This window comes from Syngnathoides biaculeatus, chromosome 8 (assembly GCF_019802595.1).
Source record: "Syngnathoides biaculeatus isolate LvHL_M chromosome 8, ASM1980259v1, whole genome shotgun sequence".
Classification (NCBI taxonomy): Eukaryota; Metazoa; Chordata; class Actinopteri; order Syngnathiformes; family Syngnathidae; genus Syngnathoides; species Syngnathoides biaculeatus.
In genome coordinates this window covers 22,129,958-22,149,038 of record NC_084647.1, presented here as the reverse complement: position 1 = coordinate 22,149,038, position 19,081 = coordinate 22,129,958, and the positions used below count along the sequence as shown (strand labels likewise).

The following is a 19,081-nucleotide window of genomic DNA, read 5'->3' as shown; positions in this document are numbered from 1 at the left end:
GGACTCCCGTGACCTTCATGAAGATAAGCGGGTGAGAAAATGAATGGATGGATTTTCTGCTAAAGAGAGGAATTCATGGTCACAGCAAGTTCTCCAAGTTCTGAAATAGCAAATCAGCCGCAGACCATCACACTACCACCACCACGTTTGACCGTTGTTATGATGTTCGTGTTCCATTCACGGCAAATGTAAGAAGACGCCACAAATTCGTTTCATCAGTCCATATAATATTCTCCCATTCTCAGGCTTGGGAATAATTTAGATGTTGATCTTGTTTGTTTAGTTTTTTTCAGAGACAACCTACTATTTTTCTTTTTGATTGGCAGTAGTTTTTCTCCAGGAACTCTTGCCATATATGACATTTTTGCCCTGTCTCTTCCTTATCGACCTTAATTGAGGCCAGGGAAGGCTGCAGTTCTTTCAGTGTTGTTCTGGGTCGCTTTGTGAGTCGTCGGGGTGCTCTTGGTGTTTGTGGCCAGACACTCCTGGGATTGTTAACGACTGTTGCATGTTTTCTCCTTTTGTGGATAACGGCTGTTGCCATTGTTCAGTGGAGTTCGAAATCTTTAGAAATGGCTTCCTATCCATTTCATTTTACTTTATTTCTCATTTGTTTATGAATTTCTTTGTATCGTGGCATTTTGTTGCAGCTTTGTGAGCTCATACTTCTCTTATGCAACGTGCTGCACTGCACTTTGTCATATCAGTGCATTTTTACAAGTACAAATGTGTACAAATATAAAGTATCGACACCAATTGGGGTTTTGGTTTCAGTGTGTCTCAAGTTGAAACTAAATATACCACCTCAAACTACAATCGCAATATAATTTGAAAGCGTTTCGAACTTAGAACACGCTTAAAAATAAATGGCTAATCATGCACCAGCAACTCTCTGCTCTGGGCTAAACCTATTGATTTTAGCTGATATTGAACATAAAATGGTTTAGATGGCACATTCAGTGCACGTATTGATGAATGCAAGACACCTGTAGATGGTGAATCATATACAGTATACTGTAAGCTAGCTGGAAAAAGCAAAAATACATTTGGGTGAGCTAAACTCTACCACTTACAGTTATCTAATTATCCTCTCTAAACTGTCATGGAGTACACCCTTAGGTCACATTTTTATTGGTGTTGAATAGAATTCAGCATGTAGGTTATGTAGCTGAGGCCAGACGTCAAATCTCTGCATGTTCATTTTGAGCGCTTTAGCGCCCTCGATTTTCAATTCAACTGATTATGCCTCATTGTGCTTGTCAGTCGTCCACTCGTATGTGTGAAGCTGAAAGCGAGCGGCAGGCTTTTTTTTTTTTGCATCTGGGCCCGCTCATGAAAAGACATCTTACCTTTCATGGCATCTGTTCTTTTTAACTTTTTTTTTTTGTTACAGTGCGTTAAGAGCGAGAGGACCCGAGGGGATGAAAAGGTTACAATGTGAAGCATGCGCAAGCTCAACTACCACGACCGCGTCTGCCGTACTGCGTTGTGTCATCGCTCTGGTGATTTGGAGTGGAAATAATGCATGTTACCTTTGTAGAAGAGGAACAGGTTTAACATTCTTAGCTGTCATCCACGTGTAATGCTAACCACTGTAAAATACGACCTTGTGGAGTTAGCGGGAAGCGTTTGTAGATTAAATGTTTTTATAATTGAGTTTACATTGGTACCTTGACTTACAAGTGCCCCAATTTATGAGCTTTGCAATTTATGAGGATATTTTGCTTTGTGTTGTGAGCAAAAATTTGACTCAGGAGTTAGGTTTTTCTTACCGTGGGTCCTAAGAAAGTGAGTGTTGAGAGATGAGCAGATAATCTTTATTCTTGTCTTCTTAAGGTTGCTCAGTGCAGTTGGGAGACAGCGAGGAGTGACTGTATTTTGAAATTTATTTAAAAATGAGGCTGATTATGCTTGCTTCAAGCTGTCACTGTAAGTGGAAGTTTACTATCAAATTAAACATAAAATTGGGAATAAAGTTAAACAAAACTAAATTGACATTAAAAAACACTCCACCCTGTATATTTAACCAAACCACATACCTTTTTTTTTTAATGAACGTTTCCTAGCTTATTGCTAACGCATAACATAATGTCCCACATCACAGATGTGCTAATAGAACTAGCATCACTATTGCAGTAGTTAGAAACATTTAGAACAAAAACTGTGCAACAAGACATACAACAGAGCATTTAGTATTATTTACAGAAATATATTATTTTTCTGTGAAAATCTACAACTAATCCAGTTTGGTTTTGACAGTCTTCTTCATGTTTCATCATCATATCTCTTGGTACAAGGTCACTGAATGAATTAAAATAGGTCATGTCTTTTTGTTTTTAATCTTGCTAAAAAAAAACAAAAAAAAAAACAGGCATAACATTAAACAACAGACTTCACAAAATGCTGTATATTTAGTCCAAAACAATGCTAACTTGTGATCACAAAAAAAAATCTTCACTTGGAACACGCTGTAAACTTGCAATATGAGCCACATGCTGCTTCACCAAGACAATGGCTGATCATATTTGTCTGATTAAATGCTCTCACTTGGCATGAAATAGCCAAAAGGTTGTAGGTTAGCTGAAGCTCAAGAGATTTGATGAAGTATCATGTAATTTGAAGTTTCACCGTGATGTCATTGGTGAACAACACTGGCAATTATCCGCCGTTTTTTTTTTTTTCATTTTTCTTTCAGGGCCTCCGTTCATTGTCTCCCCGCCAGAAAACATCACCGTCAACATATCCCAGAATGCACTGTTCACCTGCCAAGCCGAGGCGTATCCTGGAAACCTGACGTACACCTGGTTCTGGGAGGAGGATAATGTCTACTTCAAGAAGTAACGTGCCAGTCCAATTAAGTCAAAATAGGACATTATCATTATTATTTGATAAACAGTAGCATTTATATATTTAATTCATAATATCTAAATTGAAGATAAAATTTAACTTTGAAATGATACTAAATTATATATTTTTTTACATTTAGATTAAATGTCCCCTTTTTTTATGAGAGAATAATTAAATGTAATTTTGGATTGATTCAAAATAATACAGTTGCGGTTTTTAATATTTAAATTCAATATTTTTAATCTGTAATCCCTTAGTTGAAAATATGTAATTTATTTGATTTTGTATTTAATTTTGAATTTGTAGTCATTTTAAAAAAATGATACCAACAACTATTTTTTGCATTTAGATGAAATTACATATAAACTTTAATCCCTGAGTTGGAAATGTGTTTCATCGCCTACTGTATGTCCAGGACTTTTCCGAAGTTTGTCTTGCTCAACTCTTTGTGTGACGCTCAAATAAAAACACGCGTGTCCTCCTTGCAGTGACCTGAAGCTGCGAGTGCGCATCCTAATCGACGGCACCCTCATCATCTTCCGAGTCAAGCCGGAGGACGCCGGGAAATACACATGCAGCCCGAGCAACAGCCTGGGCATCTCGCCATCGGCGTCAGCCTACCTGACTGTTCAGTGTGAGTGTTGTCGTGGCAACCGTGTGTGCTGGAGGGGAGGGCGGGTCTCGGAGTGAAGCGCATGGAGGGTGCTCAATTATTTCACACTATTACAAAGTCACCTTGTCAAATTTCAAGGTCACATGATGTATTTTCATGAAGTGGCCATCTTCATCTAATGATGTATTTGTTATTTCATGATTCAGCCGTCTTCATTTTATGAGCTAGACATCTTTATTGCATGATGTGACTATTTTCATTTAATGGGCTGCCGTGGCTCAGCTGGTAGAGCGTGTTGTCCATAGACCGAATGGTCGCCGGTTGGAATCCCAGCTGCAACTGTATGCATGTCCTTAGGCAGGATACTGAACCCGAATTTTTTTCCCAGTGGGTCCAGCAGCACCTTGCATGGCAGCAGCCACCCATGGATGTGAGAACGTGTGTGTTAATGGGTAAATGTGAGGCTTTGTAAAAAAAAAAAAAAAGCACTTTGGCCACTGTGATGATGGAGATAAACTGCCCTAGAAGTGCAGTCCATATACTATTTAATGATACAACTGTCTATATTTCGTTATGTAGTATCTAAATGTCATATTGTTCCGTTATTCCGTTCCAAATTTACCTATCTTCAGTTCATGAGTTGGCCATCTTCACTTCACAAGCAGTCTCCATTTAATGAGGTAGCCATCTTTTTCCATGATGTGTTCCTCTTCGTTGCCATGAACAAAGATAAAGATAGCCTCATTGTGGTGAGATGAGAGAGAGAGAGGGAGAGAGAGAGAGAAGGCCTCTCCCAGGCTACCTTCTGCGTCAGCAGTTGTGCGCTGAGCTAATTTGCTCCCTGATCGCCTCCCGCCAGTCATTGATTACAGTGCTAAGCTATGTGAGAATAGACGGCCGAGGGAGAACTGACTGCTGGCTCTTCAGCCACAAGCGCCCAAAATACGGACAACCACACTGGGGAGTAAAAGCATCCTTCTGTGACGCCTGTCCAACTTCCATCTGGTCGACTTTCCAAAAAAAAAAAAAAAAATCTCCCGTTGAGATCATCTGTCCATGCATTTTCTGTACCGCTTACCCTCACTAGTGTCGCGGGCATGCTGGAGCCTATTCCAGCTCACTCCGGCGAGAGGCAGAGTACACCCTGAACTGGTCACCAGTCATGGCGGGAAATTTACAGTCAACCTACTGCCCATGTTTTTGGGATGTGGGATGAAACCGGAGTACCCAGAGACAACCCACACAGGCACGAGGAGAACAGACAAACGGCACGCAGCCGAGGCCAGGATTTAAATCTCAGTCCTCAAAACTTTGACCTAGACGTGCTAACCAGTCGCCACGATGCTGTTCCATTCCAATCAATTATTTTCAAAATCTTTTGTCCCAGACAGCATCAAATCTCCAAAGTATATGGAATTTTTCATTTTAACAATTAACTGTCATGCATGCAAACACGGAAACTAATCCATCCATCCACTCATCCGCTTTCTAGTGCTTGCAGTAGAAACTAAATGATTCCAGTCACATTTCTTCTATTAAAATTTAGAATGCATCCTCTCAAAATGATGTCATTGTTTAAAAAGTCCATCTTAATTCTTTTCAAATTACATATGTTTTACCTCTACTGCTTCTCACAAAATGACCATTAAATTCTCTGAAAATTACATATTGTGGCCTTATTCTGATAATGTCTCAACTTTTGTGTGCGTGTAAAATTAGGAATTCATTCATTCACGTTGTGACTTTATCCTTGTAAAATGTCCGTTTTCCTAAAATCACAGCTTTACTCTTGTAAAATCAGACAAATTTTGATACTCTTGAAATTGTTTCCCCCGATACTATTGTGACTTGTAAAATCTCAACTTTGTTCTTATAAAATGTATTTATTTATTTAATCTCTTTTTACTTTTATTATGAATGAATGAATATGATTTTTTTCCATCCCAGCATTGTGACGTGCCACTGTATTCTCTTTCTGTCCTTTTTTTTTTTTCTTTTTTTTTTATCCTCCTCAGGTTGTGACCCTGTACTCTTAAATGTCAACTTTTTATTCTGCCTTTTTTTCCCCTCTGCGGATTGATGTCCAGACCCGGCCCGGGTGATCAACATGCCCCCAGTCATCTATGTCCCCCGCAAACTGCCGGGCACCATCCGCTGCCCAGCCGACGCCAACCCACCCGTGACGTCGGTAAAGTGGGAGAAAGATGGCTACCCTCTGAGAGTGGAGAAGTACCCCGGTTGGAGCCTGACGTCGGACGGGAGTATTCGAGTAGCCGAGGCCACAGAAGACTCCCTGGGCACGTACACCTGTGTGCCTTACAACGCCCTGGGTACCATGGGCATGTCCCCCCCTGCCACTCTGGTGCTAAAGGTACGGCGCGGTCCCGCACGCATGCGCACCCTACACTCTGGCCCGTACTGACGTGAGTGTTTGTGTGTTGACGTGAAGGATCCCCCTTACTTTAATGTGAGGCCTGGGGGGGAGTACCGACAGGAGGCTGGCAGAGAGTTAGTCATCCCGTGTGCTGCTTCTGGAGACCCCGATATTCCTAGCATCACTTGGAGAAAGGTAAAACTAAAATCACAACATTTTCTCCTAATATTAATTCATTTATAATACTGTTTTTCTCATATTATTATACTTCATTTGTAAATTGTAACTTTGTCCTCATGCATTTTGAATTCAATCTCATATGATTACCTTTTTGTCTTTGTGTAATGTTTATTATAATACAATTTTGACATTCTTTACATTTTCTTTTAAGATTTAGATTTTATTCAAGTTAAAAAAATATTCTTATAAAATTTTAATTCTGTTCTAAACTTTTTGCTTGTAAAATGTATGCTCTTTTTGTAAAATTACAACTTTGCTCACGGCAAACTACTGCTATATTCTTCTTATATATATATATATATATATATATATATATATATATATATACAGATACAATACTCTCTCTCTCTCTCTCTCTCTCTCTCTCTCTCTATATATATATATATATAATATATATATATATATATATAATCTGAATGTTTTTTCTCAAATTATTTCAACTTTATTATCCTTAAAAAATATTACTTTATTCTCGTAATAAACATCCCATCTTAACAGTTTTTATAGCTTCCTCCTAATTTTGCTACTTTTTATTTTTAAATTATGACTTGATTTGTACAATATCACTTTTTTCTCATAACTCAATTTTTTTCTTCCATTTTATTCCCCATAAAATGACAATGGTTATTCATTTTTCTTCCTGACTACTACAACTACTTATTTATTCTTGTGATTTCACCACTTTGTAAAAATATGACTTTTTTTCTGGTAACACTGCAATGGCATTCTCGTTAAAATGAAAACTTTCTTCAGCATATGGTTTGACTTCACTCTCTTGTTTTTTTTTCTTGTATATTTTTTTTAAAATTCATAATCTTACATTTGTATTCTTGTAAATTGTCCACAATTCCACAACTTTATCCATACTATGTACTCTACATTGTTATGATCTATCTATCTTTTCCCATACACATGCACGTAAAAACACAAGTCCGAATCTGCGCGCAGGTCGGGAAGCCGAGCCGGAGCAAGCACAACATCCTCCCCAGCGGCAGCTTACAGTTCGTGTCGCTCAGCAAGGAGGACCACGGAGAGTGGGAGTGCGTTGCTACCAACGTGGTCACGAGCATCACTGCCAGCACCAGGATCCTGGTCATTGGTATCAATAGACACACACACACACACACACGTCTCATCACGCTCTGGTCTTGAAGTTCATTGTCATTGCTCTCCGCCATGTGCTTTTGTGCGAGTCCTATGAAGCACCGAGCAATAGAAAATCTCCTCGCCTCTATCAGATTTGGCCATGGGCGTCATTAAAATTTCATTTCGCCTTATCTCCAATAGAGTTATGTGGCTCATTTGAAGGCTCATTCTGTGGTCCCAGCGCGCTGCTGATTTTGTGTGTCCAGCGAGTGGAGCAAAGATGTCGCGACTGCAAAGTGTAAATTCATAGGCCTCACACGTTACATAGAAGATTCAAAGCCGTTTAAAGCTAAATCAACTGAAGTGCCCTTCAACATAAATTAAGAAAAAATGTTTGGAGGTAAAAAAAAAATCAAAAATATATGAAAAAAGAACCTTTTTACTCTAAATGAATTAATTAAAAATGTATTGCACATAAGTTCAAATAAAACAACTGCACCTGGATTAAATGAAAGTGCATTGAACTTAAAAGTTAAATACGACAGAATTTTACTGAAAAGAATGTACTGTAAAAGTAAAAAAAAATGTACTCTACTGAAATTACCACCAAAAAAAAAAGTAGAAACTGGTTCATAGCTTCAAGCTTCATTGTCATGTTGCATAGTATTTTATGATTTAAATCTGGAAATATTTGTATTTCATACAGTGATTCTTTTGTGTACCAAGAGGTAGAGCCCACATACCTCAAGTGGTACTCGTACTGTCGCACCACACTGAGAATCACTGTGCTATAATATTCACACTTATTGACAACGAAAAAACAAAATTGAAGCATCTAATGAGTTCCGTGTGTGTGTGTGTGTGTGTGTTTGTGTTTGTGTGCAAACCACTCAGGCACCAGCCCACACGCTCCCGGCAACATCCATGTTGTGCCCTCGACCACCTCCGCTAATGTGTCCTGGGAAGTGGGCTACGACGGCGGCTTCGAGCAGACTTTTTCCGTGTGGTATGGTCCAGTGTGAGTGCTCTTCATCTACTTCTGGAATATTGTGTGTGGAAATGCTGCATTGTTGCAAATACTGGCCCAGGATATGTATTCATATTTTCAACTGCAGATTTAGTTGAGAGTGGTGGAACGTTTACGTGCTGCTCTGTAAGACTGCAACCTACAACATTCAATACTTTATACTGCCAAACATGATGCTCAAAATATGATCATGACAATAAAAGAATGTCACACAAAAACAACTTTAGGTTATGTTTTCAATAAAGTGCTGTAAGAAAAGGAAGTGATAATCAGGTGAATATGATGTTTTTTCCCCTTTGTTAGTGACCTTATTTCCCTTGTGGATCAGCGTAAGTAGGTCACTTGTGCACACAATCCAACTTTTAACCGTGACGCCAGAAAAAAAAAAATGCGGCAGAACAATGCATGCTATAACAAACAAAAGCCATAACCCATATGATTTCAAATCTTATGAATCCCACCTACATTCAGAGTGTGACTGACTCTGTGCGCAGGTCAAAGAGAGTGGACTTCGGTCCTCACGACTGGCATTCGATGCCAGTTTCTGGTGCTCAGACGTGGTTGCTGGTGCCAGGGCTGGAGCCTGGGACAGAGTACCAGTTCAGTGTGCTGGCACAGAACAAGCTGGGCACAGGCCCATTCAGTGAAGTTGTGACAGTCAACACTGCAGGTGGGTTTAGGCTTCAGTGGCCACCAACACTCTCAATGTTGGTTGGCATAACAGACTTTATGTATTTTTTTTTTTTCAAGGCTCCATTTAATACAGTATATACTGCCCTCTAGTGTGGTTTCAATACGACATATTGCAGTTACAGGAGACTCACAATAATTACAGAGACTATTAAAAGCAACACACCGCTTACAGGTGCTAATATATAAACAGGGTTAATTGTAACCATGAGTACATGCACACAGGTCCCTTTTTCTCTATTCATGCAGATCCTGGCGAAGTGAACTTGTCCCAAAAATCAATAAAACCAATACATGATTTTACGTTTTATATTTGCATCAAGCGGAACAGTGGAATGACTGGTTAGAGCGTCAGCCTCACAATTCTGAGAACCAGTGTTTAAATCCCTGCGCCGCCTCTGTGGAGATTGCATGTTCTCCCCGTGCCTGTGTGGCTTTTCTCCGCATACTCCAGTTTCCTCCCATTTCCCATAAAAACATGCAACATTAATTGGACACTCTAATTGGCTGCCAACCATTTCATGGTGTACCCCGCCTCTTACCTGAAGATATCTGGGATAGGCTCCAGCACACCTGCAACCGTAGTGAGGATAAGCAGGATGGAAAATGGATGGATACACGCAAATCCATTTAGGAATAATTGATCAAAATGAATACATTTAATTAAACTAGTTTAAAATTACTCCATTATTCCAACAAATTTTACAGGTGTCTTCATAATATAAAAGGTTGGTTGGCCGGATTAAAGAACGTAGTGAGCACTTCATGCTTACGAGTAGTGTGAAATACACAAAGGGGTGGAAAATTTGCAGTAAATTTCTGCTACGTTTTTTGAAATTTCCTTGGGAAATTAGGCCAAATGAAATTTGCAAAGGTATCATGTCATGAAGACTTTATTTTGTCATTAGCACACATCCATGCAAAATAGTCCAATTATAAAGAATTTCATTTCAACAGATTCATTTGCAAATAGCACTCTGTCACATTTTAAACCCAATTTACTCAACGCATTCAAAAATAGACCAAAAAAAATCTGGATTCTAGGACTCATCTGTGCACATGATGGAGGAATGTACTGTATATTTTTTTGTTATTCGTGTAAATCGCTTTAACTTTCTGGAAAAACTTTCCACCGTTAAAGGTTCCCTGGATTTTGCAATACTACTCGCAAGTCATGCTTCCAATCCAGAGTCCCGTCTGACTTTCCTCCCCAGGCTCTCCCCTGGGTACCCCAGAACCACTGGTGCTTCTTACCCCACCACGGTGCCTCACCGCCAACCGCACACAGCACGGTGTCCTCCTCACCTGGCTCCCCCCGGGCAACCACTCCTCCCCCATCAGCCGCTACATCCTGGAGTTCCGGCTCGGGGAACGATGGGAGACGCTGGACGACTTGATCCCGTCCACCGAGACCGAATTTGTTGCCAGAGAACTGGTTCAGGTGAAACACTGTGTTTTTTGTTTTTTGTTGTTGTTGTTTTTTTTTTTTGGCTTGCGGGGGTAATGAGAAAATTAAGACAAAGTGTTTATTGTGCCTTCCTGACACCAGGAGTCATGGTATGAGTTTCGAGTGATGGCAGTCATGGAAGACCTGATCAGCGAGAGCAGCAATGTAGTGGGCGTGTCCAGCACGGGTTGGTACAAAACTTGTTAAAAACAGGATTTATCAAACCCATTTTATGTCTCAGCTTCCTGTTGGATAATAACCAACAAGTGGCCTCACGTGGATTGCTGGAACCTGAGACAGTATGTTTTCCCCCTAAATCCACAAACTAGGCACATTGGGACTCTTTTGACCCTTTGCAGCCACCGTATTTATTTGTTTGTGCTCGTCCACAACAGATGCATGTGGCGGGGTGTGTGGTTAGGGACATTTGAACATCTAAGCAATTAACCAATGGATGCCACAAGATGGCAACAAAGCACTACTTTTATCATTTTATTTTTTTTATTTATATAAAATTTATCCAATGATTAATTTTATATCCCACTTATCCTAACTATACAATATATCACACACACACACACACTTATATATCTTCATGCTTTCGAAAACGTTTATCTGTGGCTGCTTAATCCTGCTTAATGTTTCAAAAAAGTCATATAATACTTGTATTTATTATTTGTATTTTTTTGCACACTCTATTGTGTGCTGCTGTAACACCGTCATTTTCCTTCTGAAGATCATGAAAAGATTATCTTATCTGATATTAAATGAAGCTCTCAAGTCACTTTAACATAGTTCCTTGTTACCAAGATGTCACAAGATGGCGTGAAAGGAATATTGCTTTGGCCTCAGCAGAAAAATCAGTCTTTTGTTGAATAACCAAACCACTAGACTGCTCCAATGTAGAGCATTTTTAACCCTTCACAGCCACTGTATTTTTTGCTCAAGTTCAGCAATGTGGGATTTCATTGTTATGCTTCAGGCCACATTCCGTTTTCCCTTTGCCGTTTGACATATTGTGAAGATGTCTGAAGGGGGAAAATTCACCTCAGCTACTCAACATTTGGTGTTTTGCGAATGGGCTGCGTTTTATTGTAATTTATTGAACATGATGTACTTTCTAAACTTTCCATTCTGGCCATCAGACCCCTTCCCGCCAGCAGAGGTGGCTGACGAGGGGCTGGCTCGGCCTGTGGTGGCGGGCGTGGTGGCAACTATCTGTTTCCTGGCGGCGGCCGTGCTCTTCAGCACTCTGGCGGCGTGCTTCGTCAACAAGCAGCACCGGCGCAAGCTCAAGCGCAAACCTGGTCGGTCCACCACCATCTGCTCTCACTCTTGGTGTCTCATGACACAAAATGTTAACTGTAAATGTATTTTTTTTGCTCTTCAGATCCTCCCTTGTCCGTGACACACTTCAGGAAGAGCGTGGAATCCCCGTAAGTGCAGCCAAAGACACGCTGACACCAGCAGTTATGCATCTTCATTTGCACCAGATTTTCTCCACACATCAGAGCGTAGGACAGCAATATCCAGATACCATGCAAATAAATAATGGACAGTTCTGCCCCTTTTTTCTCCTCAGCTGAACTCATTTTACTCACTATTGCTGTTTTCCACTAGTATCTGGTATTATGAACTCAAACATTAGAGCTGTTTAACATTTACAATTGTCGGCCCAGACAAACTCAACACCATAGGACACTAACATTGCTTCAGGTTAATTTTTTTGAGACATCTGAGAATCTGGCAATGTCCTCTTTTCGGCAGCATGCTTTTTTATTCCTGCCCTCGGTCTTCTTTTTAATAAAAAAATGTCACAGTTTTTCTCTCATACTCCACACAGGGCTACTTGCGACTGAGGCTGGTATTGTAAGGTACTATTTGTAGTACCTAATCTTCCAGGGTTTTAAGCATACCAAGCAGATGCTACAGTGAAGAAAATAAGTATTTGAACACCCTGCTATATTGCAAGTTCTCGCACTTAGAAATCATGGAGGAGTCTGCAAGTTTCATCGTGGGTGCATGTCCACTGTGAGAGAGATAATCTAAAAAGAAAAATCCAGAAATCACAATGTATATTTTTTAAACAATTTATTTGTGTGATACTCTCTCTCCCTCAGTGGACATGCACCTATGATGAAAATTTCAGACCCCTCCATGATTTCTAAGCAGTTGAACTTGCAATATAGCAGCGTGTTCAAATACTTATTTTTTTCTCGGTATATGGTTACTAACCTAAACACTTGCTGGTTGCTTATTTGTGAATGTAACATTTGAGCAAAGCCACATAGAAATGGCAAAATGCTCAATTTTTCTTCCTCTTATCTGCTAACTCCAGAGTACCCACTTTGCTATCGGCAGTCAATCTTCTTGTCTGTAGTTGCCTTTTGGAGAAAATTCAAAATAAATATAAGAAACTCCTCCATTGTTTTTGTCTGTTGAGTTGTCTAATTTGCCATTGTAACATTTGAGGATACACACACAGAAATGACAAAAAGCTAATGTTTGTGCTTTTGCTCTGAAGACTCCCGTAGTGCATTCCACAGTCTCCACTTTGCTACAGCAGTGCCCTCCATCTCTTCTCGGATGAAATGTGTGTCCTAATTGAGAGCCACAGGTCGAGAAGTAAATACACGAGACCCTCATTCTGCTCCATTATTATTTGTTAGTGCCTCTCACCACGACTGATGCATTCAGTCGGGAGCCGCTCTCGTAGGTTTGCACTGTGCCGCAGTGGAAAATGGCACCGACTTGACACTGCATTCACACAGTTACTAACTGTAGCGTCTACTATGGTTTAGCGTATTAAAAATAATGGAAAAACACTATTGTACTGTATATTTCTATCTAAAATAAAATACTAGCTGATGTATTTAGGAAGTGCAAAAGAACATGCACAGAGGTGAGCAAGTGAAGATCACGGGCAGATTAGGAACTCAAAGCAGCCGTGTCAGCATTTGAAGCACATTAGCCCGAGTGGCCGAGCAGCAATGTTTGTATATGCGTGTGTGTATGTTTGCGTGTGTCTGTGTGTGTGTGTGTGTGCGTGTATTGATTTTCTTTATCCATGTGTGCTTTTTAACCTCACTGTCCGTCCTCTGCATGACTCTTAGTGTTGAAGACGTTTAGTTGTTAAACAGCACATTTGATGTAAAGTGTGTGTGTCTGCGTGTGTGTAATCATCTGTCTGTGTGTTAAAAAAAAAAAAATAGCCATATGAATACACTGCAGTGAGAGAGAAACAAGCTCATTTGTGACATTCTCTAAGTATTAGAATGCAAGCAGGCCTCCTCTACCCTTCCGATACAGTAAAAGATGAACCAGGCCCGTGTTGTTTGTCTCCCACCGCAGGCCTCCTCTCACCCCCTTGCCAGGGGTAGAGCCCTGCTGGGACGAGCCTGCCAGGAGCACTTTCTTGCCCCCGCCCGCCAGCCCCCTGTGAGTGTGCTGCACTGCACTGGCCTGGCATGCATGCTTTCATACAGACATGACCTTTTTTTTTTTTTTTTTTTTTTTTTTTTAATGGTGGTTTTGCATGTGGAGACAGTTTTAAGATGCATGTAAAGTAAGCTTGAGGTAGTTATGCTGCTCCTGGCCTGGTTAGAAGTGTTTGTTTTGTTGGTGTACCATCCGTGTGTTGTTTGTTAGATACTGTTCTGTCCAATTTGCTCAAGCTGTTCTTTATAATCATTAATTGTTGCTCTTCTTTAAAAAAAAAAAACATGATCATAGTTGCTGGCAAAAGACATATTAGGCTGGTTTACCCGTATTGTATTGTATTCCAATTAGAATCAGGTCAGAAGCCCAAATCAAAAGAAGATGCTTCATATGAACACCACAATCGAAAGGGACAGGCCAATCCGAATTGCATTTCATCCAGTTGCATAAGGGTTAGGTATGAGTAGAATATTCCTGTTTCCAAACCAATCAAATGTCATGTATACCATTCACTCTGAATACAGCAGTCAGACTGTGTTCTGTCTGCCATACCACGCCTTGATGTAAATTTCAAAGTATACCAAATTTTAACATCTTTACCTACCCTTTAAATGAGAAAGCCCCCACACAATGAGGGAAAAACTCGGCATCTGTATGCCTACTACTCTTAGTGGTTTGCTTCCCTCTAGTGCATCTGAACAGTTGTTTCGGATTGCAGAAGAGTGCTATCATTTGCGGTTGGGGTGTACCTCTGACTTAGGGATTCATTTGCTCTTCACACCACCACTCGTGCTAGAGATGTCCTATCTCACCTACATTCATGATCTAAAGCAATTCGGATGAGAGGAGAGTCAACCAATATCCAATAATGCCTTGGGAAGGAAATAGCCCGGATGAAAACAGGCAGGACCAAAGGACTATCGTGTGTTGTGTAGTGGCAATAATTAACAGCACACCACACACTTAACCACAGACAATCAATAGCCCCCCCACTAAACCAGACGTCGGCTGCATCAAAACTGTTCTGTTTGAGGCACCATGGTGCTACCAAACATCCAGATAGAATAGAGTAGGTTAGCAAAACAAATAATAGAAGCTATGGTAACATTTATCTTGTCTGGTAAGTACTTTGAGATGGCAAACTCTTCTTTTGTCATTTTTGTTGTGGTGAATGACTTGTGAGACCAACCTGTTGCTGCTCTATTTGTGTCTGGCAACAGGATGAGCTTCAGCGTCACAATCACGCAGTCATTGGCTCGACCCAACACTGTGTTGCGCACAAACTGATTTGTGATCTCAAATTTTAGAGCTGTTTAACATTTACGATTGTCGGTCCAGACAAACTCAACACCTTGGGACGCTAACATTGCTTCAGGTTAATTTTTTAGAGAAATCTGAGAATCTGGCATTTGCTGACTTTGATGGGAAGGGAGGCAAAATGCTTAAATTCAGTACTTTTATTGGTGTGTGCACCCCGCTTTAGGTCCCTTCTTACTTGGCTATCATTTCTTTTCAAGAAATTGCCTGTTGCCTGACCCACTTCAGTGTTGACAGGACATGTAAGGATTTTCCATCATAGATATTGAACGTTTTCCATTTACAATTGATGGTCCAGACCATTTTCCAAGCAGATAGGGGACTTAATCTTAACATACCTCATACCACGGCATAGCCACTCAGGATAATCAGAGACATCCAAGAATCAGGGCTTAACTGACTTTAACCACAAGAGAGGAAACGGGTTCAAATTTTTCCCTATTATTATTGTTTTTGTACGCTACTTTCCACAAATTTTCTCCCATTTTTAAGGAACCCCCGTCTATTTCAGGTTGTCATCAGGGAAAATAAGCCCGGAGAGCTCCCCACCATCTCGGCCACGCTCCATTTCTTCTGAGGGCTCCCATGGTCCCGGGTTGTACGTCAGGAAGCTACCCAGCCCCCAGCGGGACAAGGACAAGGAGCTCTCCTTCTACAAGAAAACCAAGCGTGCCATAGCCAGCAAGAAGTACAGCGTGTCCAAGCACGAAGCTGAAGTCACCACGCCCATTGAGCTGATATCCCGTGGCCCAGATGGCCGCTTTGTCATGGAAACCAGCCCGCCACATCGCCGCATCCAGGGCTTCCCTTTCGCTGAGGAGTCCGATCTGTACCCCGAGTTCCGACAGTCCGACGAGGAGAACGATTTCGACCCCGGGCCTCTTCCGCCCATCATGCCCACGCTACGACCCCAGATCTCCCCGACATCCTCCAGCCTGGAGTCCACGCAGCCCCCCACCTACAGCCCCCACCTGCACAGGGCCATGGAAGGTATGAGCTTTGCAGAGGGCAGCGCACTTCATGCCTCAGGGCAGGCACCATCCGCCCGCTACAGGGGCTTCCCCCAAGGCCCCTTCTATGGGTATCTAGGCAGCCGCGTTGAATCAGGGATTCCACCACCATTCTACATGCCTGACATCAGCCCGCATAGCTCCGCTCTGTCCTCCCCACCGGGCACCGCTGAGGGGCCCTTTGGCTACCCCTCCATTCCTGAGGAGAGCGGAGAGATGGAGCACCATCAGTACACTGCCTCCGGTCATTCTCTGTCTCACACTCACAGCCCTCCGCCTCGCTCACCTGATAGCTGGCAGCCTCATGCGTTACCCTTCCTGGGTCTGGAGGGTCCCCGCTTCATGTTCCCACCTCACCATCCTTTACATCATCCTCCGGACATGTCCGACCCACCCTCGTACCCCTCTCACTCCCTCCCGCCCGGTCGCCTCCACCTCCCTCCCCTAACGGATCCGACAAGCCCGAGACTCCTGCAGCTGGAGGTGCCTGTGGCTCCCCCAAGCAGAGACAGGCCTCCGGTTAGGCGTTTAGCTATGCAACAGGCCCAAAGTCTCGGCCAGCTCAGACACACGGCCCACGGAGTGGGCGTACCAGTGTTGCCTTACCCTGACCCGGCAGCCCGTGCAGGGAGCCCAAGCACAGCCCCAAGTAGTAGTCCCCAGTCCTGGCTCAGCCCGAGAGCGGGGCGGCGAGCAGACCCCAGCCTGCCCCCGTTAGTACTCCAACCGTCCCGCCTGTCCCCTCTCTCCCAAAGCCCCCTTAGCACCCAGCCGGGCTCTCCAGATATTCTCGTGCGTCCACCTCCGCGTCCCGGCATCCTCCGCACCTCTAGGTCTCTGGAGATGCCAGAGCTCACCCTGCAGCCCTCGGCCAGCTTCTCCAGGAGGTCCTCCCTGACCACCTCCCCCACTCTGAGTCAGGCCGGCAAGCAGTCCGGCCACGGTTACCCTGCCGCACACATGTCCTACGCCTCCACGGCAGCCAGTTACCCTTCGCAGTCCCCCTCTCCCCCGCCGGAGGGCAGGGATGTTTTCGGTCAAAGGCCGTCCCAGAGAAGGACAGAGGAGGAGATGCTACCCTCAGAGCCCTCCCAGCTCCAGAGATCAGCCTCAGGGTAGGTGATCATTCCACAAAAGAATAGTCTCTCCCTGTCTGCTGTTTTCCAAGTAAATATGCCTTAAACGGCATCATTTAGATGTAATTAGGACGCATATTGTTCCTTAATATGCAGAAAGCATGTAATTGCATTGCGCACACAGATATGTATCTTCGTTTGTCATGTGACAAGTCTATGTAAATCAACAATGTACTTTTAACAGTGGATATATTGGAGAATATTGATCCATAAAATAGACAGTGATTCATTTACAGATTATAAACAATTGAAACGCCTGATATTTTTGGGGATAAAACGTTCAGCTCAGGAATTTTAAAGCGATTACCCATAGCCAAAGGTTTTTCGAATAGTAACATCAAGCATAAATATGTTCTTGTTTGAAATAATGGAAGTAAAAATCCACAGTCTGTCAGGATTATACAACATTTTTTAATCCAGGTATTTAACTTTTTATTATTCTTAACAGTCCTACCATTTACACTAGTTAAACATTCAAGAAGAAATTAGCCACGCTCAATAGGAAAATGTAAAAACAATAAAATGCTAAAAGTCATAACTTGATAGACAAGGTGTAAGCCAACATCAGGATTTTGGTTCGTTTTTGTCCTCATCGGTTCCGCTGTTAATAATGTATGTAAAGTGTTAAAAATATCAATATTATAATTTCAAACATGGACTCATTTTGTAAACGTACAGATATTGCGCTACATATTGTATATTTTCGGATTTGGTTATATGTCTATAGTTGATTGTCATATGTACAGAATGGCCCTTGGTCGTGTTACAATGCCAGTTCTGTCAAAATGCCCCATAGACTACAATGAACTTGCGGTAACGTTGTAGTAAATATATACTGTAATTCTATTATATATAAATATGTAAATAATTATTTGAAAGCACTATAGGTTATTAAACTAAAACAATAAATTATAAATATGTGGGTAACTGAGCTTGCTTTCTTGCGGCGTGCAATCACTTATTCTTACGCTGCAGTGCAAACGTTCATAGCCTGGACCGTCATAAACTGAGAAGCCCCTGCAGTTATTAATAGCATTTTTTGTTTTGCTTTAACTTTTACATTTGTTATAAAATAATGGTCCCCTGAGGTGCACCTATGAAAATGACGACTTCTTTGAAGGTTGTAGAGAACATGTAACAGATCAGTAATCCTCCACACAACTATGAAATCATAAATGTATAGCCTATGCCCCGTGTTCTTAGTGGCCCCACACGTCAACCGTCAAGCCGGGGACCGGCCGGCGCACGTCTGCGGTCCCCAGGGGGGGAAGTGGTAGCGGTCTAGTGGTAAACTGCTGTTTACTAGTGGGCAAAGGGTCTTACCTGATTTGTCTTTGATTGATCTCAGCTATCTTGGCAGCGTTGTGACCCGGTCCCCCACGCCGCAATAGGTAAGGGTCGGACCCATGTTTGAGAGGGGAGGGGGTCAGCAGGTGGAGGGCTCGAATCACTCTCTCCTTTAAAGGGGAATCGCTTTGGGTGGTGCCTCTGTGCTGGATTCAAGTGAGCGGCATTGATGGTAATACTACTGCAATCATCACGGCCGCAAGGCACATTTGTCAATGGTAGCACTAAGGCACTGTCAGCCTGCTATGGCACAAGCTGCGCCCATTAAGGCTTGCGAGTGTCTTTGCTTGACATGTTTACCTGCGCCTAAATAAAACCAAACAGCCTTGAATCAATAGAGGACGCACTTGAACGATAGAAAGGAGTATTCCCCTTTAAAGATTTGTTTCATGTGCAAAATGCCATGCATGCATTCTCTAAACTTCTCTCTATACGACCAAACAAATAACAAGAAAAACCTGACTTCTCTGTCACATTTGTGCTTTGCGTTGTTTTTTTTCTTCCGCCAT

General features: G+C 42.1%; 1 protein-coding gene across 3 annotated transcripts in view; it reads left to right on the top strand.

Moving 5' to 3' along the window:
* Positions 1-19,081, top strand: part of igsf9ba (immunoglobulin superfamily, member 9Ba) — a 78,641-nt gene that overhangs the window by 46,123 nt on the left and 13,437 nt on the right. Inside the window, exons 6-19 of one of the 3 annotated variants that reach the window (XM_061827638.1) lie at positions 2,696-2,837; positions 3,336-3,481; positions 5,548-5,831; positions 5,910-6,029; positions 7,023-7,173; positions 8,055-8,178; positions 8,682-8,857; positions 10,092-10,318; positions 10,427-10,511; positions 11,470-11,631; positions 11,715-11,760; positions 13,676-13,762; positions 15,591-17,204; positions 18,574-18,616. In XM_061827638.1, the coding sequence (XP_061683622.1) occupies positions 2,696-2,837; positions 3,336-3,481; positions 5,548-5,831; positions 5,910-6,029; positions 7,023-7,173; positions 8,055-8,178; positions 8,682-8,857; positions 10,092-10,318; positions 10,427-10,511; positions 11,470-11,631; positions 11,715-11,760; positions 13,676-13,762; positions 15,591-17,204; positions 18,574-18,616 (3,407 nt within the window). Of the gene's footprint in view, positions 1-2,695; positions 2,838-3,335; positions 3,482-5,547; positions 5,832-5,909; positions 6,030-7,022; positions 7,174-8,054; positions 8,179-8,681; positions 8,858-10,091; positions 10,319-10,426; positions 10,512-11,469; positions 11,632-11,714; positions 11,761-13,675; positions 13,763-15,590; positions 17,209-18,573; positions 18,617-19,081 lie in introns of those variants that run through there. The other 2 variants (XM_061827637.1, XM_061827639.1) reach the window with 2 other exon arrangements.